Here is a 26,256-nt window from a genome sequence, read left to right as displayed (position 1 = left end):
TCCCTTTTATCTTATAACCTGCTTATCCACTTTTATCCAAACATGATTTTCGTGTACCAAAGAAGAAGAAAAAAAGTGTACCAAGAATACATGATTTTCGTTTTTATTTTTTAAATCAATTTTCACCTATAACTCTTCCTCTATTGATGGCGTGAATGGTCAATTTAATTCTCAAAATTGTACCTTAATGTTATATTAGTGGCTGAAATAAAAAAAAATCAGATAATTTATAATATTTTAATATTTTTTATTTTGGTCCCTAATTCAAGGACTTAAGTGATAATAATAAAATATATTTAAGGACTAAAATGAAAAAAATTAAAAATTTTCAAGAATTTATTTATTTAATTTTAGTTATTAATTTCACATCAAAATACAATTTCATAAACTTAATTGGCATTACCTGATTTGATAATGTTAAAAACCAAATTGATGGAAGAAACTAATTTTCAAGAGGAAGAAAATAATTAATGATTATAAAGACTAAACTTACTTTTTTGTATAACATTAAGAATCAAATTAGTTAATAATAATTATATTAATTACTATTCTGAAAATAACGACGGTGAAAGAATTAATAAAAAAAATTTATTGCAAAGTGGGAAGTAATAAGTGTAATTTTAATAAGTTATTTCGATAAATATTTTACATTATCAGTTAACTATAATTTATTTTATATATAATTTTTAAAATAATTACAAAAGTCGATATTTTATTATGCAAAATAATTTTGTAATTTAATAATAATATATATATATATATATATATATTTGAATTGAATTCAAGCAATTCATTTTATTTTTAATTTTAAATACTAAATTATTTTTTCAATATGATATAATTTATAAGCATAATTATGATAGACTTTGGGTATAAATGTTTACATTGTTAATGATAGAGAAAATTAAATTCAGGATTTATTCCCACGATAAGTACAACAAGAACAAGGTAGTGAAAGATGGCGGCTGTGACGTGGTTCGTGAGAGTCTCACCTTAAACATCGTCTACCTTCCTAGAAACTTCAGTATGACAAAAAGAAAAAGGTTGTTTTTATAAATTAAAATATCATATCATACAATATAGCAAAGGGATAATCTCCATTCACCAAGCCTCTGCGGTTACTTCCTCACTCTTTTAGTTGGATTGTCAAATTCTCTCAGGTAACTCTGCCCCAAAACCCATTCCTCATCCTTTCTTTGTTTTCCCCTCTCATTCATTCATTCATTCATTCGTTCTTCTTCGTTACAATCTATTCTCTAATGTATATTATCCAAAAAGACTATTATTACTTTGGTCTAGGATCACTCTTGTCTTGTTTAGATTCCTGAACTTCCCTCCTTGTTCTTAATAATATTTGTTATCACTTTGTTCAACACATCATTTACTTCAATTACTTGATCTGTTCCTGTTCTCTGTAACTGTGTTTGGAGTGGTAAAACATTCAGCCTAGTCAAAGATTCTTGTCTCTGCTGTGTAGCTTTATTTAATAGCTAAGCCCTCAGAAACTATATCTCTGTAGAAAGTAAAGTTTTTTTGTTTGTTCGAATTTTATTCTTTGCGGCACCAACATGCTCTCCACGGATTCCCTTTTGGAAAATTTCCCTTTTGTAAACGGTCCTATCTCGGTGTTTTCGAATCAGAATCCGGAAAGTGGGTTCAAGGTGGATGATTCATGTTCCCCTTCAGAATCTGTCACTGATTCTGGTCCTTCTTCTGGGACAAGCTCGAATGGAGAACATGCAGAGAGTACTAAGCACTCCAATCCCATTCTCAGATACATTAGTGACATCCTCATGGATGAAGAAGTTGATTTGGAGCGAAAACCCTGCATGTTGCAGGATTGTTTGAGACTTCAGGCTGCTGAAAAATCATTCTATGATGCATTGGTTCGTAGTTACCCTTCATCAACTGGTCAATTTAATGATAATCCTGACCCAGATGATAATTTTGGTGGAACTACTAGTTCTGAGAGTTTTAGCAGTTATACCACTGATAATTCATGCGAGTCTGATTGGTTTAACGGTGCTAGTGACTTGGATTCCTCTTTCCTACAAAGATCTCTAATTGATTCTCTGGAACACACATATGTAGCTCCTGATCTGTTTAGAGAGACACAAGCTGGGGTCCATTTTTCAAATGGAGCCTGGAATTTGATTCACTTGCAGAACAAGCCACGTGCTATTGAGGATGGTGTGATGCGGGGTTCTGTAACAGCCACAGGATTGAGGGAGAAGAGGAGCTATCAAATGAATGATATCTCACATGAAGAAGAGGAGAAAAGCAACAAGCTTTCAGCTGTCTACTTGGATGATTCGGAGCCATCTAGCATGTTTGATGATGTGCTGCTGTGTAAGGATGGTAAGAGTCCATCTATTTTTTATGCTGGCCGTGAACCGTCACCATCGCAGATTGCTGACTCAGGAGGATCTAATGGGAAGAAAACACGATCGAAGAAAGGTTCCAACAAGAGGACAAGTGCAAGCGCAACGGTGGATTTATGGACTTTGCTAACTCAATGTGCACAGGCTGTGGCTAGCTTTGACCAAAGGACTGCAAATGAAACACTCAAGCAGATTAGGCAGCACTCTTCACCTTATGGCGATGGACTTCAGCGTTTGGCTCATTACTTTGCCGATGGCCTTGAGAAACGGTTAGCTGCTGGGACACCAAAGTTCATTTCCTTTCAATCAGCATCTGCCGCAGATATGTTGAAAGCCTACAGAGTGTATATCTCAGCATCACCATTTCTCAGGATGTCAAATTTCTTGGCTAACAGCACTATTCTGAAGCTAGCACAAAATGAAAGCAGTATTCACATTATTGACTTTGGGATTAGCTATGGTTTCCAGTGGCCTTGCCTCATCCAACGGCTTTCAGAGAGGCCGGGCGGGCCTCCAAAGCTTCGTATGATGGGAATTGATCTTCCCCAGCCGGGATTTAGGCCGGCGGAAAGGGTTGAGGAGACAGGGCGGTGGCTGGAGAAGTACTGCAAGAGGTTTGGAGTCCCATTTGAGTACAATTGCCTTGCACAAAAATGGGAAACTATAAGACTTGAAGACCTCAAAATTGATAGGAGTGAAGTAACTGTGGTTAACTGTTTGTACAGATTGAAGAACCTATCCGATGAAACCGTGACTGCCAACTGTCCAAGAGATGCTTTGCTGAGGTTGATCAGGAGGATCAATCCAAACATCTTCATGCACGGGATCGTCAACGGCACTTACAATGCACCGTTTTTCGTGACAAGGTTCAGGGAAGCACTCTTCCACTTCTCATCATTGTTTGACATGTTTGAAGCCAATGTGCCTCGTGAAGATCCATCTAGGCTTATGATTGAGAAAGGGTTGTTTGGAAGGGATGCAATCAATGTGATAGCATGTGAGGGGGCAGAGAGGGTTGAAAGGCCAGAAACCTACAAGCAGTGGCAAGTCAGGAACCAGAGAGCAGGGTTCAAGCAACTTCCATTGGCCCAAGAGCATGTGAATAGAGTGAAGGAAATGGTGAAGAAGGAATACCATAAAGATTTTGTAGTTGGTGAGGATGGCAAGTGGGTTTTGCAAGGATGGAAAGGGCGAATTCTTTTTGCTGTTTCTTCTTGGACTCCTGCTTGAGGAATGACCAAACTCCTAACGCACTCATTGCTAAGGAAAATTGTTTTAGGTATAACGTGCACGATTAAGGGTATTTTTATCCTTGAATAGAAGTGAATCATGATCATATTATTGTTTCTATTTGAGTACTATAAATACACTCTTATACGTGCACTTTATGAACAAGCGTAGAAGACAGACTCCCCTGAAATCACTGATTCGAGAAGGATATCTAATATCTACATTAATGTACTAGTTAGTTTTCTAGTGATTTGCCTAGAAGCAACATAGGATGAAGTTGGTAGTTATTATAAATCTTCATTGCTTACTATTGTAAACTTTATTTTCTCTTCTTTTTTTTTACAAGTGGTGAATCATTCCCCAACAGTTTGTCCCATTCAAAACGGTTTTGCTAGAATTTGGAGCGAATCCTCGAATTTGTTTGAGAATTTTGACCGTGGATATATTGATTTTTAAAATTGTAAAAAGCCGATCTAGTCTTAGTCTAAGAATTACAAGTATTGATTTGTTAGAGTGCTTGGATTATAGTTACAAAGTTTTTAAACGTTCATTTGCACATTCTGAGGCACTAAATGAACAAGAAACTCTACTGTTAGATTGAAGATAAGTCAATTACGTTGTTGAACATAATTGTTTCCAAAATAAACATTAAATTTTTAAATTTGTAAAATTCTCACTTATAGCTTAATAATAAAATATTAATTATTTTAGAAAATATTAAAACCTATATCCATAAGTTCTAAGGTTTAATGCTAATTTTTTAATATTAAAATTTAAAAGAGATTAATTGAAATTTTTATATTAAGATTCACAATAATCATAATAGAAATCATGAAAATGTACATTAATAAAATTTTCCCTTAATTAGTATGCTGAAAATACTTGTTAGTATTTTTCTTATTAAAAATTTGAAATTACGCCTAGCCTTTTTAAGGATAAATTTGTAATGTAACTGTAAAATCTGTCACATTGAGAAACATCTGCACACAGTTCACTAAATTTCAATATTGACGAAAGAAAAATTTGGCGACCAACAAAATCTCTATCCCTTGGCCATTGCTTTGGTTGTATTGTTATTGTAGCATGCATGATGCATGACTTCACTATGACTCACCCCACAGACGCAATATTTGTGCTGAATGTAGTCAATTATCAGATAGGGAGCCACGTACGATTGCCTACTTCATTTAAGAAAAATATTTGTTTCGATTTTTTTTAATTTTTCTCCTTATTATATTGCTTATTTTATATATTACACTCTCTATCTTTTCTTCCTATTACTTGATTGCATCCGACCTAACCTAGGTCAAATATAGTGAGTCTTTGGAGGAGTAAAGCTACATTAAATTATGTTTATATAAATTCTTATTAATTGATATATATCTAAGAATAAGTCATACACAATCACAATTGCTGCAGTATTAGTCATTAGTTGGATCATATTCATGGATGTGATTCTCTAACTGGGAAGTGTTACGAGACACAACTCTCCCCGCTTCTGTGTGACTGTGTGTGGACATAATTAAGAGAATTTCAGACTTGAATTCTTCATCCGTAAACTGACAAAGGCATGCCTATCGCCTTATAACAATTTCAATAAAATACGTCATTTTATTCCATGGTGCTGCCAAATGGATAGAAGATTCTATGATGGGGAAAACTATTTTTCTTAATTTATGGTCTTTTATTATCATTCCTTGAGGCTCTCACATATGCTACTTTACGCCAACTCATTATTATCCACATTATCTTCAATGTCCTTCCTCAACTTGATGGTCCTCACTAGTAAACACCATCTTCAATGATTAATCTCTCTAACTACAACTCTCTAGTTCGAATATCTCCCATGTCCCAAGCCATCCTCTATAGGCATTTTGGTAATTGCATTTCAAGGTTTGAGTACAATGATACCCAAGTCAAAATCACCCCCAAAGAGGACGCATCTACACCACGGCGATTATAATATATAATTGCTTGAAGAGAATTTGGAGGGAATTCATTTGTGATTCATATATGCTATCATTTATTCATTATTTTATTTTTTTTGGCGTGTGGACGACAACAAACTGCAAAAGCCAAAAATAAAAAATAAAACAGCATGAAGGAAGCTATTTCCTACCAAAAACTACCCCTCCAGAATTCGCAAACAACGAAGTGTTGGAGATCCCTCGTATATCAGTGATAATGCTTAATTAATGCATACAAGTAGGTGGGGTGGGGACAATTTTCATCTTGATTTTTGTACGATTGAATTAGGTCGGTTTATTCACAAATGTCTAGAAGTGTAAGTGTGTCGAATTTGATTTATTTTATAACTCAATTCAATGAAACATTAATTTTTTTATTTTTTTAAAAAAAACTATATAATAATTTAATAAAAACTTATAATCTTTTATAATAATTATCTGAAAATAGATTTCATCTCACATATTATTGTTTGCATCAAAATGTTTTTGCAGATATTCTTCTCATAGTTAGTAGAAAGACACATGAAATGTCTGGTCAAATTTGATAAGAACAACAGCATCATAATTCTATTTCTATATTTAATATAAAAATTATAGAATATTATATTATTAAATTTATTAAATTTAATATTAATTTTAAGTATTATTTTTATTTTAATATTAATATTAGTGTTTTTAAATATAAGTACAGTTAATCGTGCGATGCACAGGCAAGCTGTTATGTTTTTTTAAAACTTTGAAGTTGTTAGTTCAGTTTAAGTTTTTTTTTATATTATGTAAGAGATAAAATACATTAAAAAAAGTAGATTAATGATTACACATAACTAATTTAATACTAACAAAATAACAAAGAGATTTAGCTCAATTAGTTGAATAGAATCTGTGAATGTTGATAAGCTCTTAATAATGTGTTCAACTTCTACATATCAAATGCACAATAAAATGAAAAGAATAAATGGAAATATATAATAAAATATGCGACAAATTATCATAATAGATAATTTCAAGAAAATAATTAGAGAGGATGAAGATAATTTGTTATATCTTTTCATATTAATGTTAAAATTCAAATTTAAATGTACAATAAAATTGAAAGAATAAATGAAAATATATAATAAAATATGTGACAAATTATAGATTATAATAGATAATTTTGAAAAAATATTGATGAGGACGAAAATAATTCATTATATCTTTTCATTTAGTGTTAAAATTCAAATTCAAATACACAATTAAATGGAACAAATAAAAGAAAATATATAATAAAATATATGTAAAATTACAGATTATAATAAATAATTTTAAAAAAAAATAATTGGTAAAAATATTATAATAATTTGATCTCTCCTGGGCTATTATATGGCAGATTATAATAAATAATTCAGTATAAATATAACAGATTATAGATAAAAGATAGGTCAGAGTCCAAATATCAATAGATAATTTTGACACAAATCTTTATTTTGATAAATCATATATATGTTTAACGCGACTATATCAGGAGAGTATTTAAAATTCAATTCCGGAGTCTTAGGTTTGAAATTACGTTTACAACCTATCTTAAGTAACCTATAAAAGTTTGGAACCTTATTCGTGACAAACGTTCCCAGTCTCACAGTTCTCACTGTAGCTTTGGACTCTGACTTTGCAATACTTGGTGTTCTCCTTCTCTCTGTCGTTGATCACCCATTCAAAGGTTGAGCTCATGTTCCTCAAAAATTATGATCATCCACTAAAACCGTTTCATGCATTCTTTTCTTTTTTTCCTATTTCTGCATGATGATTTTACCCTCGTTACTAGTTGAGATGTTCTTTTTCTCTCTCTTAATTATACTTTTTCATCTTCCAAGTATTATAACTGTATGATTTTACAATTTAATTAGTTCCACTGTTTATAGACCAGCGTTCTTAATTGAAACCAAGAAGATTAAAATCATAATTAAACTTCTTTTTTTTTTCTCAAAAAGAGGTTCTTGGGTTTATAGTGGGGATTTATTGCCGATGAAACTCGGATTAATATTTTCATAAACTTTCCTTTTCTCAAAAAGAGGATCCTGTTTACAGGATAAATTGTTAGCATTTGTGCTTTAAAATAGGTTTTTGCTTACAGGCGATAATTACCATGCAATCCGCGGGAGATCTCTCAGACTCATTAAACAGGGTATGCTTTTTTTCTTTTTCTGTTCAGATTCAGATTATTCGCTGCTTGTTTCCTTGCGCTTTTGCCTTCCTTTAAAAAATAATAGTTACAATAGTTTGTAAAAAAAATATTAAATAATATTTATCAGATGCTAATAATGTCCTTAGGATATTGATTAAAAAATTAAAAAAATATTGGAATGCATAAAATTATTTCTATGATAAATATTATTGGTTAGTAAGATAAATACAATTTTAGTACGCGGAAAAGAAAAAAAGCCTCACAAGAAATACTATAAATATACTTTTTTTAATTGATTAAAATTTATCGTAAAGTACAAAATAAAGAAAGAATATTAAATATGATATGAAACACATTAACTTATCATTTCTAATAAATTTTAATCAATATGTTAGAAGAGTGAATCAAAGAATATATTGCCAGCATTTTTCAGTCTCACCGTTGAACTAAGGTCAATGAAGGATTATAATACTTTTGTTGTTTAACCCGTTAAAAATAATTTTAAGAATAAAATTTTGAAGATAAATATAATAGCTAAAAGATAGAGTGAAATATTGTCTTTCTCGGTCTCTCATTTTTGGAAATGTCATGTGTGATTCATGTTTTGTTAAAAATAACTCTCTCCTTTTAATCCCTAATTATACAAATGGATCACACAAAGCAATTTTTTTATTTGAGAAACTAAAAGCATTTGCAATAAGTATAAGCATAACTTAATCAATGTGTGACTCATAGTTTAGCTTGATAGTGTCTTCAACACGTAATTCCTCCATGTTTTGATGTAATTCGGTACTATTTCTTATGCTAATGATTGGGGTTGTGTTAAATTTTAACTCTTTTCCTTTTTTCCCTTTTTTCAGGCTTTGTCACCGACTGGCTGGGATGATGTATCGGATTACAGTGCACGGCGTGCGATCTTTCAAGATGTTTACCGTTGCTTCCCTGCATGCTTCATCGAAAAAGTATGATTACATGTCACCTTGTGCATGTCTAATTTCTTTCTCAAACCGAAGGTTTTTTTTACTATAATTTAGAATGAGACAAACTTAATTGCATATTTAGTTTGAAGTTAAGAATATTGTGCGCATGTTCTAATATAAATCTAACGAATAAAAACAAAAATAAGATCTTAATCTGTTGGCAAAAATATTTTTGCCTCAAGTAATTTTATACATGAGAACCAAACGCGCACTTATCATTTTTGCGTGCTTGTCACTCTACAGATTTGTCATTATATTGGTTGATAGACCATATTTTTGATGTTTTAGCATTTTTCATATAAACTAAACTAGGATGTCACACTTATTTTTTTCATTTGTTATTTACACGTGATTCCAAACCTCAAAACTAATACTGACTTTTGATGTTTTGCAGTCAAATCTGGAAAATGGTGGTAAAAGTATGTATGCCTACAACTTACATTTTATCCTTTGATATGTTAATATCTACAAAACTTTGATATAGCTTTTCATGCCTATAAAACTGCTAATGCAAACTCTTTTTTTGCCTTCAGTTATCATGCCCCCTTCAGCCCTGCGTCGGCTTGGTTAGTCTTATGTTTGTCTGTGAATTTGATTCGACAATTCGATTCATTCTTCTCTCCTACTAAATTAGTTTGTTATTCGTGTGAAAATCTTTCAGCATATTTGGACATAGAGTATCCTATGGTATTTGAACTGAGAAATTCTTCTGCTGAAATTGTTACTCACTGTGGAGTCCTAGAATTTACTGCTGATGAGGGGATTATACATATGCCAGAATGGGTATGTGATTAGCCAATTTCTTTCTTTTGCTTAACGGATTAGCCAATTTTAGTTACAGCTTCTGATGTTTAGTTGGTTATTGACAGATGATGAAAAATATGAAACTACAAGAGGGAAACACTGTGATTCTGAAAAACACCCAAGTTCCAAGAGCAACATATGTGAAGCTGCAGCCTCACACCAAGGACTTTTTGGACATCTCCAATCCAAAATCCATGTATGAATGTGCCACATATAGTTGCTTCTTTGACAAAATCTCATAATTATTCATTTATTTGTTAATTAATGTATTTTACTAATTTCTTTCTTTCCCTTGGTCATTTGTGCAGCTTAGAGATTTCACTGAGGAGCTACTCTTGTTTAACAACCGGTGACACTATAATGATTCCTTACAACAACAAGAAATATTACATTGACATAGTGGAAACTAAGCCCTCTAATGCAATCAGTGTAATTGAAACAGACTGTGAAGTTGATTTTGCTCAACCTCTTGATTACATAGAACCTGAGAAACTGTTGCCATCTGCTTCATCTGATAAAGGATGCACTGAAGGTTGTTATTGTGATTCTTTCTTTTATTGTCTGTTGGAATATGCTTTTAAGCATTTCCTTTTTTTTCCTTTTCAAGTGTAGAATTCATTTGGAGATTCTGACTATTTTCTTTGTGTTTAAGTTCATGACGATTCGGCAACACAGACTGCCCAGATCGTTCCATTCACTGGTTTTGGAAGACGTGTGGATGGCAAACCTTGTACACAATCAGTTGAAGAAACTTGTTCAATGCTAAATCTGCTAAAGACTGAAAAAGAAACCAAGAATTGCAATTCTAAAATATCAAATACTGCTTCACGTAGAGCTTCTGGAAAGCTTGTGTTTGGGTCAAATGCAAATACACCCAAAATTCAGACACCCCCAAAGGTGAGTCTTACTATTATTAATCTTTATGGAGCAACAGATAATTGCTCTCAAGTCTCATCCTATGGTTCATTGATATGATTAACCAAATTTTCTCTTATTAGGCTTCTCTGAAAATAAAAACTCAAGAGTCATCTAAGAAGGAGGAAGAGTCAAAATTTCAAGCTTTCACGGGAAAGAAGTATTCCTTAATTGATTGATCTTTGTTTTAAACTATAAAGCTATGCAGACTTCTGCAGGAATTTTTCTTGCTTCTTGTTTGTGACCTTTTTCCACTTCATCATCAATAAATATCGTTTTGCATTTTCAAAAAGAATTAATCGATCTTTAGTTTAGTCAACATGGCCTTAGAGTTTGAAGTACAGTATTGCTTGATTTACTACTTTGCCTTTGTTTCAACCTCATAGTAAGTTGTCATTAAAAGTTAAAACCGTTCCTTTATCGTGAATGGAGAGACATGAGCGAAAATATTCCTTACAAGGAACTTGAACATTCTTGGTTGTAGATTTCATGTATCCATGCGTTCATAATATTTTAAGACACTGTCCTGTTTTCCGTCAAAAGTCAATACTTCAGGCATCAACCTGGTCTAGTGTTTCATTTCCATTATTACATCATTATTGAATATTGAAATAACCTCATGAAAATCATATGACAAATTGCTATTTTCATTACAAGCCAAAAGCTTAATATAATGTGCAAAGCGGTTTCAAGGAAATTTAAGTGAACATTGAGTTTTTAACAACTGTATTAGAAAATTCTCTACTGTTAAAGTGAATAAATATATAAAGTAAATATATATATATATATATATATATATATATATATATATATATATATATATATATTATACGGTTTAACTAACTTAAAATCGAAGAAACGCAGTTGCGCTACCTCAATGCTTCCAATCTATCATAGATCGTTACATTGAAAGAAAGACCAAAAATTGAATACAGATTCATATACTTTATATATATCATGTCGCATGAGTCACATTTTATGTCGATGAAAATAACAGGAACAGACCCAACATGAAATTGAACTTATCCACCAAGATTGAGACAGAAACATATCATAACACACGTCCAACTAGGGCTATTTATAATATACAGTAGAATGGAATTTAAATAACAGTACAAGGCAGCACCAACTACCCTGGGGGTAAACATTCTAAGCTAAGCTTTTACTTCAATTCCAACCTTGTACTGCACAAATTCATGCTTCTCGTCAGCAGCATCCCAAAGCTCAGGGAATGCCTCCTTGATATTATGAATACTCTCCAATGCATGATCCACTCCGGTGGTACGAACAGATGTACCAACCTGCATGCGTCACATTTTACTTTTAATTCTAATGTATGTATTTCAAAGGGCGAAAAAACAAAGACCTCACACAGTCAAAATTTACAAATATTTCTACCTAATGCAAGAATAAGAACACGTGAGTTTAATTAACAAATGAATATGAATACTTTAAGTCGTTCCATTCAACTAACTATATCAAAATTAGAAAGCTCAAATTCTAAGTGTGCGTGTATCCAAATGCAACTTAAAATGTCAAGGAAGTCTAGCTCAGTTGGTTAAACAGGATGCATGAGTTGTTGTAACTCGCCAGGCATTGTTTTCGATTCTTAGGGATGAAAAAAAAAAGCAACTTAAAATATGTTCCTATGACTAATATTTCATTACTTACTGCAACTGTGTGGAGGCCCAAGCGTTTGGCTGTCAATAAGTTGCGGATGCTGTCATCAAAAAACAACTGAAAAAAGCAAAAGCAATAAAAACAAGTGAATAAATAATGCCATTAGACAATCTGAAGGATAGAAAGGGAAATGATCGCTTTAGTAAGAACAATAGCGGAGGCTTCTCTAATGCCCTTTCTTTGCATAATTTGGTTATTAACGACTAAAGCATCGTGTGAATATAAAATATTTGGGTTAGTTTGATTGTGTTCTGTTTTTTATTTTTAAAATTATTCTATATTGAAGAACTGTTTTTCAAAAGAAAATGACAAAAAATGTTTGGCAAGAATATTAATTTAAAAACAAATTTAGAGATGAGAAAATAAAATAAATACTTGGTTGTTAAATTTATTTTGAGAATATGTTTGTCGTGATTTCTTCTTTTCATGATTTTAAAAATCAAAAGTAAAAAACAGAAACAGCCTATACCTATTTATATTTTTTCAGTTTTAAGAACAATTAAATTGAAAATAATTTTAAAACAAATAGCTTTTAAAAACAATTGTGAAACCAACCTTAGTAATTAGTTATTTAGTATGAATCAAGAAAATAATTAGTTATTTTGTGTAGTAATTAGTTATTTAGTATGAATCAAGAAAATAATTAGTTATTTTGTGGAAGTGTGTCCTCAAATTTGAACGGCTACACAAATGAGGGAAGGGTCCATATTCTTACTGTTCTTTGTGGGTCAATATCTGCTAACTTGAAAGCATTTTCAAATGCATCATCAAAGGGTTTACAGACAACTGGGGTCCTTGGAAGCACCATATCAGATTCCGCCGGTCTTATGTACTCACAAAAGTAAAAAATTTCGGAGGTGGTTGATCGGGATTCACTGCCATCTTTATTATAAGAAGGATTGGTGTTGTTGGAGGGATTCAGAGTGTCAAAGCTTATAATACTTTCAAAGCAGTCCTCCAGTCCAAGGGTTTTAAGCGCTCTAATCGCATGGTTTGAGTCAGCATTCGTAAAAATCTGAAAAGGGAAACCAAGAATAGGCATATCATCATACATACATCAAGAGTGAACTGAAGAGAGGCTTCTCTAAAGTAATAATTTCACCATTAAAAGATAACACAGAAACTTACAAGTTTCCTAACAGGCAGGCTTTGCAAAATGCCCCTGAGAACAGGATCTGGTTTCAGCAGCACATCATATGGCAATCTCCCATGAACAAAACTGCTCAAAACAAAATGACTCATTTAACATGGTTTGAACTTGATTGAAATGTGTGGTATGTGACTCAAAATCACTAAAGGCACAAATGGGAAGGATTCTAGTGATGTTGTCATAACTGAATTCAGTTATTATAACTAAATTCAGTTGTCATAACTGAATTGGTCTTAGTACCAAAGTATAGTCTTTGTTCCTAGAGCTAGCAACTAGAGTATATATATATTTGATCATGTTATTCATTGAGAGTTTTTTTTCTGTGAAAAGAAACAGAGAGAGAGAGTTCAACAGAAAGAGAGCTAGGAGATTGAGGGAGGTTTTGCCAAGAGAGATCAAGCTAGTTACTGCTTGTATTGAACTTGTAATGTTTCATGATCAATGTGATGATGATGAGCTGTCATTTCTCATGTATGTAGGCACATTGCTGAACCACATAAACTCATGGTGTAGATCCTTGCTTGTTGCTTTGCTGTGTTTTCTGTTTTTGTATTGATCTTGCAGGTTCTACTAGTAGAGGAACAGGGAGCAGAACCAACAAAATGAATGACCAAAATAGAAAATAAAAAATAAAAATGTGTAGAGGCAATTTACCTGTTAAAGTCATCATAGTCAAAGTCATAGCCAATTGCCTGGTGAGAGAACAAGAGACAAAATGATGGTCCTTGTTGAACATCGGTTTTGCCTTAAAAAAATGTTTGAAATGAATTAAAATTCATTTAAAGGTTGATTAAATCATACCCTTAAACCAGCCATCGTCGTCCCATAAGTCTTATATAATGGATAGTTCAATTCGGCAACTTTGGCAGCCTCCATCCCCAGCTTTTGAATCATAAACTCTGCAATATTAAAATAAACCCATTTTTTTAAAATTAAATTCCGCTTCGTTACCAGATAATGTTACCCACGTTTGAACCCTCGCATATAGAAGGCCAGTATTGGGTAAAGGGTATGTTTTATGAATATGAAAATGGGACAACATTTTGTTATCCCCTTTAATTTTGCAGCATATTCTTGAGACGTATGTATATGAAAAAGATAAAACATAGAAAGCGAGAGATAGAGATAATTGCCTGGTAAATTCATTACCATCAATATTTTTTGCTATTTGCACTGAGACTCCAGAACTATAAGGATAAAGGGTGTCATCAAGATCTGAAATTAATTTTTTAAAAAAAGTTAAGCATATATATAGCATAGAACAATAAAGCAAAGTAAGAGAGAACAAATTCAGCACGGATCGTGAAAGCTTACCAAATAAAAGACAATCATATTTTGGCTTTGGAACTTCCTGGAACTTATGCCCGTCTTCCATTTTGACCTGAATTTCTTAGACCTAATTAAATTTACAAAATGTCAAAACCACAGTGAGACAGCGAAAAATAAAACAACCCCCCCCCCCCCACAGAAACATGAAATGAAACAGCCAAATAACAAAAAAAAATGTCTGAAAAATGTGTTTTACTACCACAAAGGAATAAAAAATCAAAATTTAACATTCAAGTCAAATCCATGTCCGAAAAAATAAAAATAAAAATGCAGATTAAAAAGTGATAATAACAAAATTAACATGGAAGTTAAGGGGGGAGAAAACTAAGCCGTTGCAAATAAAAAGTTTCAGAAACAAAGGGCAACGGTTGAAAACGAAAAAGTTTCAATTTTTATGGAGAAAACAGAAGTGGGGATCGAGCAGAGTTTGGTGATGTTAAAGTAAACGCGAAGCAGATTCATAAACGGAAGAGAGAATGTGAAATTACTGTTAGCTGAGAGCGAAAGCGAGAGAGGAAGATGCAATGGACAGCTCAGGAAGAAGAAGAAGAAGAAGAACGAAAGAAAGAGAATGAGGAAATGAGGGAAGCGGCGAGAGTTTGAATAGAAAAGAAAACAGCGTTGAGGGGAATGAATACAGAATCGCGTTTGCTGTAGGTGCGTTTTTAAGGATTGAAAAAAATCGAAGTCGTACGTAGGTATAGTGTGATTAAATATATTAATGGTGGATAATTCTTATTCTATGAATTACTTTCTGAGGATAGTTAGATTTAAATTTACATATAAAAATGACATTAAAATTTAGATTCATCAAAATTATCTATCATATTATCCATTCAATTAAACTCAAAAATATTAGATGTGAAGAAGTATATTAAAAAAAAATCTAAATTTTAGGTGGTCAAAATCAAGATAAAATATATAAATAGTAAATAATTATCAGTTAATTTTTGAAATTAAGTTAGAATTAAATTTTTTATAAGATTGTGCATTAAAGATCTAGGCAACCGGAAAAAAAATCCAATAATAATATTTTTTCTCAAGCCATCCCTTTTCTAACTTTTATCGTCCAATCTTGTCACCTTTTGACACGTTCTTCACTTCCATATTGAATATCGAGTAATGTTATATGTTTTTATCAAGTTTTCTTATCATTTTTTTAATCAAGAATGTACTTAATATTGAAGAAAATAATAAATAAAAAAATATTTAATGACTCATATATATATATATATATATATATATATATATATATATATATAATATTCTTTATCCAATCATGAGGTGACTCATTTTTTATTGAGAAAATAATGTATGTATTAATAATCTAAAGAATTTTTATACCATTATTCGGCTAAAAATTTTCATGCATGATGCATAATAAATATATTGACATTCATAATAATTATTCTTAGAATCATATTAATAATAATTTCTAATTAGTTTACTGTATATAATTTTCTATACTGACAGAGTGACAGTACATTCAAATTATTCTCATTTTATTTTGTCAACTTTACTTTCAGGTTTTAACAATAAAATAAAAAAGCAAAAAGTAGTAAAATAAAATATGTATATTTATTTTCATTTCCAAGTTTTAATGATCCACGTGATGTAAATGGTGATTGTGAATTAAAATAAGGAGAGAGGAAGCGTATGTATATATTTTTATTTTAATAATCAACGTGATGCGGAACTCTAAAAGAAAAAAGTATAATTTTATTAAAAAAATCAAATCATACAGATTACCACTTTAATCATGTTGTTGACGATTACTTACTTAATTGTAACCAAATACAAAAGAATTAGACCAAAATATAAAGTATAATTTTATTAAGACAATCAACAATAGGATTATCCTTTTAAAAAAATCGATAATAGAATTATCACTTTAGTCATACAGTTGAAAATTTACTTAATTGTAACGAGGAGAACAAGACAAGAATAATACCTTTTCTACTTTTTAAGCATAATATTAACGTTCTACTTATTTAATTTGTTGTAATTGAATTTTTAAAGCATGAGGCTTTGGTATAACTACTAAATGTACTCGTTTTTGCAGTCACTGATGACGTGCCACTAGTTTTGTTGCAGCAAACTTAAAATTTTTCATTTTGATACGAGTAAACTTTGGTAATGAATTTTACAACCAAAAAAGCTGATATTAAGTTTGAGACCATCGTCGTCGTTAGTATATCTTTTTTAACATTTTCATTTAGTTCTCAAGTTTATAAAAAAAAAAAGTATTCATTTACTTTTTCTACTTTATTGTTAAACAACACTAAAATTAAAATAAATAAACTTTAATAAAATTAAAATAATACACGATTACAATCTTAAAAATCAATAAAAATTTGAATGTAACAGAGTAACAAGGCTCGACCAACTGAAAATAGTATTGGGATTGGCCAGTCTATGGTATATTCATATAAGAAAAATCAGAAACGAATAATTCTTATTTAGCGGTTATCATATGCGTTTTGTTTGTCCCTCTGTCAGCAAATTGAAAAAAGATGAAAGCCATGTACAATAACAAACACAAATTAAACAACTATATCTATGCGGGAACAACCTGGGGCTCTAAAGGTGAAGACCCACCACCTTTCTCCGGCGTATCTATGGTGCTTTCTGCAACCTTTTCCTCTTCCTCTATAAAACCTTGCTTAAATCTATCATAATTGGTGGGTTCAGTGACCTTGAACGGCCGCTCGCCCAAAACTCGAAGCAAGTCGTCCTGGTGAAGTACTTCTTTTTCAAGCAGCAACTCTGCAATTTGAGCCACTTGCTCCTTGTGTTCCTTGATTAGCTGAACCGTATGTTCATATGCTTTGTTCACCCAATCACGCACTTCGTTATCGATGATTGCAGCAGTTTTGCTGCTGTATGGTTTGGAAATCTCATATGAGCCCTCAGTTGGAGGGAAGGAGAGGAGCCCCACTTTGTCGCTAAAACCATAAACTGCTACTTGGGCATACGTCATCTTGGTCACTTTTTCCAAGTCATTTTGTGCTCCTGTTGAGATTCTCCCTATAAGAACCTGCAGTGGCAATGAAGGGAAATATCATTTTCATGCCTTTGAAGTTTGGGAAGTATCAAACCGCAGATAAGGAAAATAACATTTACAACTGAAAAACATAAGTGCACCGAAATACATTACATTCTTTCAACAGAAAGATCTAGCCATACAGCAAAGAATATAAAAGAAAAACAGGAGAAAAAGGTAAACATAAAAGAAGGAAATGCCAAGACCACCTGCTCAGAAGCCCGACCACCAAGTGCCATACAAGTCATATCAAAAAGCTGCTCCTTTGTCATGAGAAGGTTCTCACTGGGAACATATTGAGCAAACCCAAGAGAGGCGGTGCCACGTGGAACAATAGTTACTTTCAACAAGGGCTCGGCATGTTCCAAGAACCAACCTGCAACAGCATGGCCTGCTTCATGGTAGGCAACAGTACGCCTTTCCAGCTTGCTTATTACCTGGTTAAGAAACATACGTGTTAGAGAAACTCTAACTAGTAGTGGAAAAGGTGGAGAGAGAGGGTTCCAAAACTCAGTTAGTTCAACTTTTTTAATTTAACGTGGCATATCAACTATTTCTGCACATTAGATACGAATAGACTAAAACATACTGAGTATAACGTATGGTCCTTTCAGACATAAAAATGAAAGGTTGATACATGGAAGATTCAGCTTCCATCATATTGCTCACATTCATTAAGGCCAACTTTGGCTGGATAAGTTTTCTGTGAAATGTCTTATTTCAGGAGATAAGAAAAGCTTTTTCACACCCTATAGTGGGAAGGAAATCAGAGTATCTTCCCTATGAATTAAGAGAACCCCTAACCATATTTAATTCACCTTTTCTGTCTCGAAGTTCTAGAAATGCCATTTCATTAGCATGTTTATTACATAAACAAATAAAATGTATAGGATTATATATGTAATTGAATAATTACATTAAAAAAATATTTAACAAAACTGAACCCCTAATTTTTTCTCCACATTCCTTGTTTTGCTATTACATATATCCACTGTAACTTGTGGGTAAAGGCAAACATTTTCATTCTCGAGTTGAAATTTATCAATCATGTGTAATTAATGTATTAAAACAACTAAACTATATTTTATACTAAAACATCATTTTGCTCCAACGATAATGACAGGTAAGAAATATGAGAAAAATGAAGGCTATAACTTCCTATGATATGCAGAGTAAAAAACACCCAGCTCCAACCCTCCCATCTCACAAGCCTACCTACTAGTAATATAAAACTTAAAAAGACATACCCTGTTCCTCTTTTCCAAGCCACCAATGATCCTATCAATGGCTGCCTCAAAATGTTCCTTTGTCACTTGTGTTCCTTCACCTCTTGCAGCAATCAGAGCAGCTTCATTGCAGACATTAGCAATGTCTGCTCCAGCAAATCCAGGTGTAAGGGCTGCAAGCCTTTGAGAATAATATGAAGGCTCGTGATCAAGTTTGATTTTCTTCAAGTAGATCTGAAATATCTGGTCACGACCTTTAATATCAGGTTTGTCAATTGTTATCTGGCGGTCAAATCGCCCAGGCCTAAGAAGAGCTTTGTCTAAGATATCAGGCCTATTTGTTCCTGCCAACACAACAACTCCAGAAGTGGTTCCAAAACCATCCATCTCCACCAACAGCTGATTTAAAGTACTTTCACGTTCATCATTTGCACCAGAAAAACCACCACGCCCCCTTGATCGACCAATTGCATCAATCTCATCAATAAATATGATACTAGGTGAACACTGTCTTGCTTCCTGAAACAAGTTTCTCACCCTAGATGGTCCAACACCAACAAACATTTCCATGAAATCAGAACCAGATAAACAAAGAAAGGGTACACCAGACTCCCCTGCTGTAGCTTTTGCTAAAAGGGTTTTTCCTGTGCCTGGAGGACCGGCCAAGAGAGCACCTTTTGGAATCTTTGCACCGAGTTCTTCATATTTCTTTGGGTTCTTGAGGAAGTGGACAAACTCCATAATTTCTTGCTTCGCCTCATCACAACCAGCAACATCTTTAAAATAGACCTGAACAAAATGAAACAAAAAAAAGAAGATAAATATTGTCTCTTAAATGAACTTATTGTCAAGTTATTTAGCAGCACTCCTGCCAGGAGGAAATAACCAAAACTGGAAAGATAACAACAGCAAGTGGGGAACACGCTATTAAAACAAACACAAAAAACAGCAGCCATCTCATTGATAGAAGAAAAAGAAATCTCCTAACCTTGTTTTTGGCATTTTTGTCTACTTTAGTATGGGCTTTTCCTATGTTGAATATTCCACGTGCACCCTTACTGCCGCCACTGCCACCAAAACCAAGTTGACCTTGCATTCTCGCCCCCATAAGCCCGATAGATAACAAAAACAACAGTGTTAGAGCAACCTTCGTCATTTCCTGGAATGTAGACCTCTCAGAATATGTTACAGGCACAAAATCATGAGAGTCAATGCCCAGAGCTTCTTGCGCTTCCTCTAGCTTCCCCTCAAAAGACTCAACACTTCCAATATTGAAATAATATTTATACTGGCCTCCAGATCCCTTTGCAGGTAGGGTCTCTTGGACTACTTCATTATCTATTTGGTTGCGGGGAGTGTTCCTTACATATACTTTGGCAACTGATTTATCTGAGACAACAATATGGTCTACTAATCCTGGTTCCAAAAGCTTGTTTTTAAACTCCTGAAAGCTGATCTGCAAAGAATCAAATTCTGATCCACGTCAGAAAGATGATAACAATGAAATAAAAGAAACCATATAAAACCAGACACAGACGAACAGGTACCTTGCTGGTATAAGGCACGTGATTTGCATTCACATCCTAATTATAATGCAAAGACACCCTCTGAACAAGTAAGATCTAGAAAATATCAAGTATTTTTCAAAAACCAAGCTGTTTAAGACTTGCAACCAGATGCTAGAAAGCAATGGGGTATAAAAGCCTATCCTAAAAGAACTCTTGTTTAATGGAGCTACAATCTAAGCAGTCAATTGAAGCAGCATAAAGTTCATCACACAGATATACACATATTTTCAATTATATTTTATCAATTATAAAATACTTCAAAAAGAAGGGGATGGAGTGTAGTGCAAATCACATAGGCACATGCACACAGAGGGAAAGGAAGAAGAAACGAAATAACAGAGCGATACCTAAGAAAGTACTCGATGAAGGTCTCAGCAACTATAGTAGTATATTGCACAATACAGAACTCAAATCTTATTTCTTGTAATCTCTCTTATATTTCCATTTTTCCCCTTCATCAAGAGGATCATGATAAGAGAGGAATCAAACAGTAGAATGTTCATTTCTCAAGCATTTGAAACCATTGCATCCATCTTCATCATATAGAATGCAGATGTTCATAATTCCATATATTGAGTTCTCAACCCAACTTCTCGCCCACAAAAACAAAGACTAGCCATGGTAATAAAAAGAAGTTGTGCTTACCTCCTCTTGTTCACGATGACCAAACGAAAAGGATGTAAGAAATAGCCCCATCCCCAATAATAATGGCGTGATTAGATTTTGAACTTGCTTCATGAAAGCTTCCTTAAAATTTCCACTATTCTCGGTGTTTGCATGTGAATTATCTGAAGTTAAAAGGAGAATTGGTCATCAAAAGTTGTTAATGGTACCCCTTGCAATAAACTGGAATGCAGGCATGATTAATTCTTGAAAAACAAGTAACAACCATACAGATCCACACAAGTAAATCATTGCAGCCCACTGAGAGAGAGAGAGAGAGAGAGAGAGAGAGAGAGAGAACTTATTTTGGGATTGGAAGTTAAGTTTCAAAATCCAAAATGCCCAATCCACAGTAAGGTTGTAATTGAAGTTTGAACTCAACAGAAAATAGAACCCTGGCCGAGGGCAAGAAGAATTGATTCCTACCAGATTCTCCAACTTCCCAACATAAAGGAAGTTCAGGCATCAAATTAAACGCAATAAAACAATAGCTCGACACTACAAAAAAAAAAATCTAGCCTAACATAAGGCAAGCAAACCAACTCAACAAGTTACAAAGCGAAAGAAAATCATAGCAAGTAAAGACTAACAAAACCTCCCTCAAGCATATACAAAGCAACACACACAAAACTACTAGTTAGTCAATTATTATACACAACACTTGTACAACATATAAATTACAAGAAAGACATCACTCCAGTTTACTCATTACACCAGTAGTCACCACCATATTCCAACAATTTGCCATGAAAGCTTCCTAATTCAGAAAAAAAAAAAAAAATAGGGTGTGCACAAAAGATTCTTCTTTTACCTTTGGACTCATGTTTCTTGTCGTTTCCCTTCGGAACTTCCTTCTTTTCCTTGGGATAGAAGTTCTTATAATCTGCCAAAAACCGAAAAATACCAATCAAAACGCTAACTAAAGAGCAGCACAGTAAGCCGAAAACCAAATTAAACAAAGCAGCTCCGAATAAAACTCACTCTTCTTCTTCGGAGCTTCGCTGCAAAACAATCGGCGAATCCTAGGGTTTGCTGCAACAGATTTAAAATCAGGCAAATTGGAAACGAAGCCATTACTAAGAGCTCTGGCAGAAGACACGTAGCCCCTAGCAAATCCTAATACCCTCTCGGCTCCTTCAGAATACGCATTCGTCCGTGGCACTCCGACATGGGTTCCCAATCTCCCATCACCGTGCAAAAAATTCTATCACCCCAATAAAAAGCAGCATCAAAGTTAGCCCCTTTATGATCTCTTATGTAAGAAAATGAATTGAATTGAAGGGGAAAAAAAAACATACTCTAGCGCGAGGCGAACGCGAAACGGAGCGCGCAATCCTTGAAAAAATCATGCTTTTGGAGGTAACAAAAAGCGTGCGAAACAATGATAACTAAGTTGAAGTAAAAATAATTTAAAGAAAAAAAAGAGTGAATCGAATAGATCTGAAGCTAAGAAATATGGGAAACAAGTGAAACGATAAAAAGGTTGGTGTTTTTGTTGTTGTCGTCGTCATCAGAGAGAACAAAATGAAAAAACATAATTTGTGCGAAACATAATTTGTGCGAACTACTAGCTGTGTTTGGCTGAGAGGATACGACGTCGCCGTCTCTTTATAACACAAATAAAACTATGATGCTTTTGAGATTGAGGTTAACAAATGCGCACGTTGGCTTGGGCCTTGGTGTTGTTTTCTGAAAAATTTCTTGGCAAACACGGTACAAGCCCACAGGTTTTTCCTCCAAAAATGTTATCAGTAAAGAAGAAGGAAAAAAAACAATTACTTTGTGCCAAATAAACTGAAATCTATTATCTAGGGTTTATAATCTATAATAATAAAAATATATATCACGTTCTTTTGTGCATTTTGTGGTAATAATTATTTTTATACTATAATTATAGAATTATTTAAGTTTTGTTCTGGTAAATTTCTTCCTAGGTACGTATAAGAAATAAAATATTTTTGTTTATAATCTGGGTAAAAAAAAATAGTTAGAAAGGGAGACTTCACCAAAGATAAATATAACTATGTTCTTTGACGGAAAATAATTATCAATAAAATTAATAAATACTTTATACCAATAACATAATAAAAAAAATTATATTATCGATCTCTCTTACATTGAGCATATATTTTTACAGATTTTTATTTCTTTCAAATATTATTAAATGGATATAATTTTCATTTAAATTTTAGATTTTGAATCTTAATTTACTATATCAATTTTAAAATAAATTTTATAAAATAAATTAAAATTAAAGATTATTGTAATTCTAATGAATCTTAATTTTAATTCTAATTTTTTTGACAAAAGAGCTGTGTAATATTATGCTACTTAACCAGTAAAATAGGCCAACATCTCTGCTCTAAGTCAGCATTAACAAAATTCAGTGCTTGACGCAATAATAAAACTTTCGCTCGTCTCAAATATATAAAAAAATACTTTTTTTCTCAAATATAATAAAATGCTAATTCAATTTACCTTATTTAATGTTAGTATTTCTAACATATTTTTTATTTAATTAAGGTGGTAGTTTTAATTATTATTTTTTGTTCTTGATATCAAATTTTAATAAAGAATAAGTTGAAAAAAAAAACAATGTTTAATTAAAATTGATACAATTAAATATATAATTAATTTTTTAAAAATTAGTGTATCATATTTTTTTTATTTGAGACCATAAGGAATAACTAAAAGTTAGTTTCAATTATTAGTGATGGATCATGCTTAGAGTATCTTTAGTACGAATTTTTTATATGAGTTTCTTAATCATCTTATTGTGATCCTCATAATTCTTTTTGCAATATTCATAATGTCATGTCACTTGTAAGAAACTCGTACAAAATTTTAATCCAGGCGGCCAACATTACTTACCCACATTCTTTCATCCAATTGATCCAAGGGAATTTATTCCATGGCTTACCGAATGAAGACTCGTACGCGCACCTTACCATATACATTGAGATATGCTATAGGTAAAGATAGCGGGAGTTCCAGAAGATGTCATCCGCCGTAATCTATTCTTTTTCTCCTTGGCCGATGAAGCAAAAAGATGGTTTCATTTGTTCAAGGTGTATAACCTGCGGACATGGGAAGAGGTAGTGGAGAAATTCCTAAAGAAGTACTTTCTAGAGTCCAAGACTGCTGAGAGAAAAGTGGAAATCTCATATTTCCACCAATTCCCTAATGAATCACTGAGTGAAGCACTTGACCGCTTTCATGGGTTGCTCCAGAAGACTTCTACACATGAGTTTAGTGAGCTAGTTCAACTCAACATATTCAATTATAGCTTGTGACCTCATTCCAAGCAGCTCCTCGATGCCTCCGACAGTGGGAAGATTAAATTGAAGACTTCAGGCCATGGAGCTGATAGAGACTATAGCAGCCAGTGATCACGCCATCCTTCATGGTCGAGCCTACACACCCACAAAGAAGAGCCTTATTGAGCTTATTTCTCAAGATGCTATGTTAGCTCAAAACAAGCTTCTGGCCATTAGAGACCCTCACATAAACTCTGAGTAAGCTCCCTTAATAGTTGCATGCAATGCATCCTCCTCCATCTCTAGTCATGCAAATTGGGGGATGCAACATTTGTGGTAGGGCCCATAAGTTTGGCATGTGCATGGCACAAGATGATAAATCCAAAGAAGTCAACTACATGGTCAGTCCGAGTTGTCAAGGATTCTATCAAGGAGGGCCTCTAGGATACAATCAAGGAGGGCCTACTTGTACTTAATATTGGAGATCCTACCCCGGGAATAACTTCAATCAAGGAGTTCCATCTAATCGGTCTCTCAATCAAGGACTTGATTTGTATAAGAGAACCACTAAGCTGGAAGACACGCTGACTCAGTTCATGCAAGTTTCTCTATCAAATCACAAAAGCACTGAGTTCATCATTAGGAATTTGGAGGTACAAGTAGGCTAATTAGAAATTGGCTGAAACATCCACCGGCAGTGTTTTGACCAACACAAAAAAGAATCCCAAGAAGGAGTGCAAGGTAATTTTCACTAGGAGGGAAAGTGCCGAGAACAGAAAGAGAATTGAGGAGGGTGTGAGTGATGAGGAATGAGAGGAGAAAAATAGAGAAGAGAGTGAAAAAGAAAAAAATGAGATTAAGGAGAATAGTGATGAGGTCTCAACCACTAAGACCAAGACCAAGAGTCAGTTAGCTCGAGAGGTTAAGAAGGAGATATCATCAGTTCCAACAAAGAAAGTTCCATATCCCTTGGTGTTATCCAAGAAAGACAATGAGCGATATTTTGCTCGTTTTCTTGACATTTTCGATAAGCTAAAGATTTTTTTAAATGACCTAAATCTATTTTTTTTAATTAAATAAGATTTCAAAAGTTTTAATTTGTAGCCTAACTTAACTTGGGCCTATTGTTTATTAGTAGGGATAAGAACGAGGTGGGACAAACATGGATAATAGTTATGCAATACTTGGCCTTCCAGATAAATATTCACCTTATACATGCATGGGTATTCGTGGATAGGTATAGATATTTATTAAAAAAGATAAAAAAATTAATTTTAAATTATAATTGTCATCCTCAATAGTGAAAAGTTTAATAGACTTCGTAATCTTCTCATAATAGTGAATTTGTTTAATACTTTCTCATTTTTAATTGGAATAATGTAGTGGAATGACTAACAAGTAACAACAGTTGATGCAAATAGTAACAATTTGTATTTCTTAATCAAGTGGTTCAGGATTCGAATTATGGTTTATCCTTGAATATGGAATAAATCATGTTAGAGGGAAATATCCATCTTGAGTGGAACAGGAATAATGCAACACATTTTGGTGGCATAGAAGATATAGGAAGAATGAGGCTTTAGGAGGTAAATTGCCAAAAACAAACATGAGACCTAGACAAGAAGACATAGACACAATATATTTGTCATATAATTTTTTTTCTTTCACATGGTATATACACCTCGAACTCGAAGATAGGAAAGATGTATAAGAAGGAAAAGGGAAAAATAGATAAAAGGAAAATATTTAACATATATCTATTTTTTTCATCTTCCACTATTTTTTTTCTTTTTATATCTTTCTTCATTTTCCATCATATCATTACTTACATTTATCTTTTTTTTCTTTCTTGAATTATTTTGTTTTTTTGTATTCAGGGGCAGACCCAGGATTCAATGGTTG

At 33.1% G+C, this 26,256-nt stretch overlaps 4 protein-coding genes across 5 annotated transcripts; 2 read left to right on the top strand and 2 right to left on the bottom strand.

The window, feature by feature from the left end:
• The first annotated feature begins 981 nt into the window (after nucleotides 1-981).
• LOC100793210 (scarecrow-like protein 14) lies at nucleotides 982-3,928 on the top strand. Its single transcript, XM_003539030.5, has one exon. The coding sequence runs from the start codon at nucleotides 1,569-1,571 to the stop codon at nucleotides 3,609-3,611; it is 2,043 nt and encodes a 680-aa protein (XP_003539078.1). The 5' UTR covers nucleotides 982-1,568; the 3' UTR covers nucleotides 3,612-3,928.
• A 3,252-nt stretch (nucleotides 3,929-7,180) lies between these two features.
• On the top strand, nucleotides 7,181-10,871 carry LOC100807536 (ubiquitin recognition factor in ER-associated degradation protein 1). Its single transcript, XM_003537939.4, has 10 exons — nucleotides 7,181-7,274; nucleotides 7,689-7,739; nucleotides 8,600-8,701; nucleotides 9,114-9,138; nucleotides 9,253-9,285; nucleotides 9,381-9,502; nucleotides 9,589-9,719; nucleotides 9,832-10,055; nucleotides 10,176-10,420; nucleotides 10,522-10,871. The coding sequence occupies exons 2-10, from the start codon at nucleotides 7,701-7,703 to the stop codon at nucleotides 10,615-10,617; spliced, it is 1,017 nt and encodes a 338-aa protein (XP_003537987.1). The 5' UTR covers nucleotides 7,181-7,274; nucleotides 7,689-7,700; the 3' UTR covers nucleotides 10,618-10,871.
• A 492-nt stretch (nucleotides 10,872-11,363) lies between these two features.
• Nucleotides 11,364-15,282, bottom strand: LOC100807005 (uncharacterized protein C24B11.05). 2 transcript variants are annotated; one of them, XM_003537938.4, is made up of 9 exons: nucleotides 15,086-15,282; nucleotides 14,583-14,664; nucleotides 14,418-14,483; nucleotides 14,070-14,167; nucleotides 13,923-13,960; nucleotides 13,247-13,337; nucleotides 12,834-13,133; nucleotides 12,110-12,175; nucleotides 11,364-11,739 (listed from the first exon to the last, which is right to left on the bottom strand). In XM_003537938.4, the coding sequence occupies exons 2-9, from the start codon at nucleotides 14,641-14,643 to the stop codon at nucleotides 11,593-11,595; spliced, it is 867 nt and encodes a 288-aa protein (XP_003537986.1). In that variant the 5' UTR covers nucleotides 14,644-14,664; nucleotides 15,086-15,282; the 3' UTR covers nucleotides 11,364-11,592. The 2 variants fall into 2 exon arrangements, with proteins under 2 accessions (XP_003537986.1, XP_040862659.1); XM_041006725.1 differs by having other exon boundaries at nucleotides 14,583-14,714; nucleotides 15,075-15,263.
• A 1,744-nt stretch (nucleotides 15,283-17,026) lies between these two features.
• On the bottom strand, nucleotides 17,027-22,719 carry LOC100806468 (ATP-dependent zinc metalloprotease FTSH 10, mitochondrial). The gene is made up of 8 exons (XM_003537937.5): nucleotides 22,396-22,719; nucleotides 22,079-22,301; nucleotides 21,909-21,980; nucleotides 21,080-21,222; nucleotides 19,855-20,322; nucleotides 18,888-19,655; nucleotides 17,850-18,077; nucleotides 17,027-17,634 (listed from the first exon to the last, which is right to left on the bottom strand). The coding sequence occupies exons 1-8, from the start codon at nucleotides 22,444-22,446 to the stop codon at nucleotides 17,155-17,157; spliced, it is 2,433 nt and encodes an 810-aa protein (XP_003537985.1). The 5' UTR covers nucleotides 22,447-22,719; the 3' UTR covers nucleotides 17,027-17,154.
• Nucleotides 22,720-26,256: the final 3,537 nt, after the last annotated feature.

The sequence above is a fragment of the Glycine max genome, chromosome 11 (genome assembly GCF_000004515.6).
Source record: "Glycine max cultivar Williams 82 chromosome 11, Glycine_max_v4.0, whole genome shotgun sequence".
Taxonomy (NCBI): Eukaryota; Viridiplantae; Streptophyta; class Magnoliopsida; order Fabales; family Fabaceae; genus Glycine; species Glycine max.
This window is presented reverse-complemented; position numbering and strand designations above follow the sequence as displayed.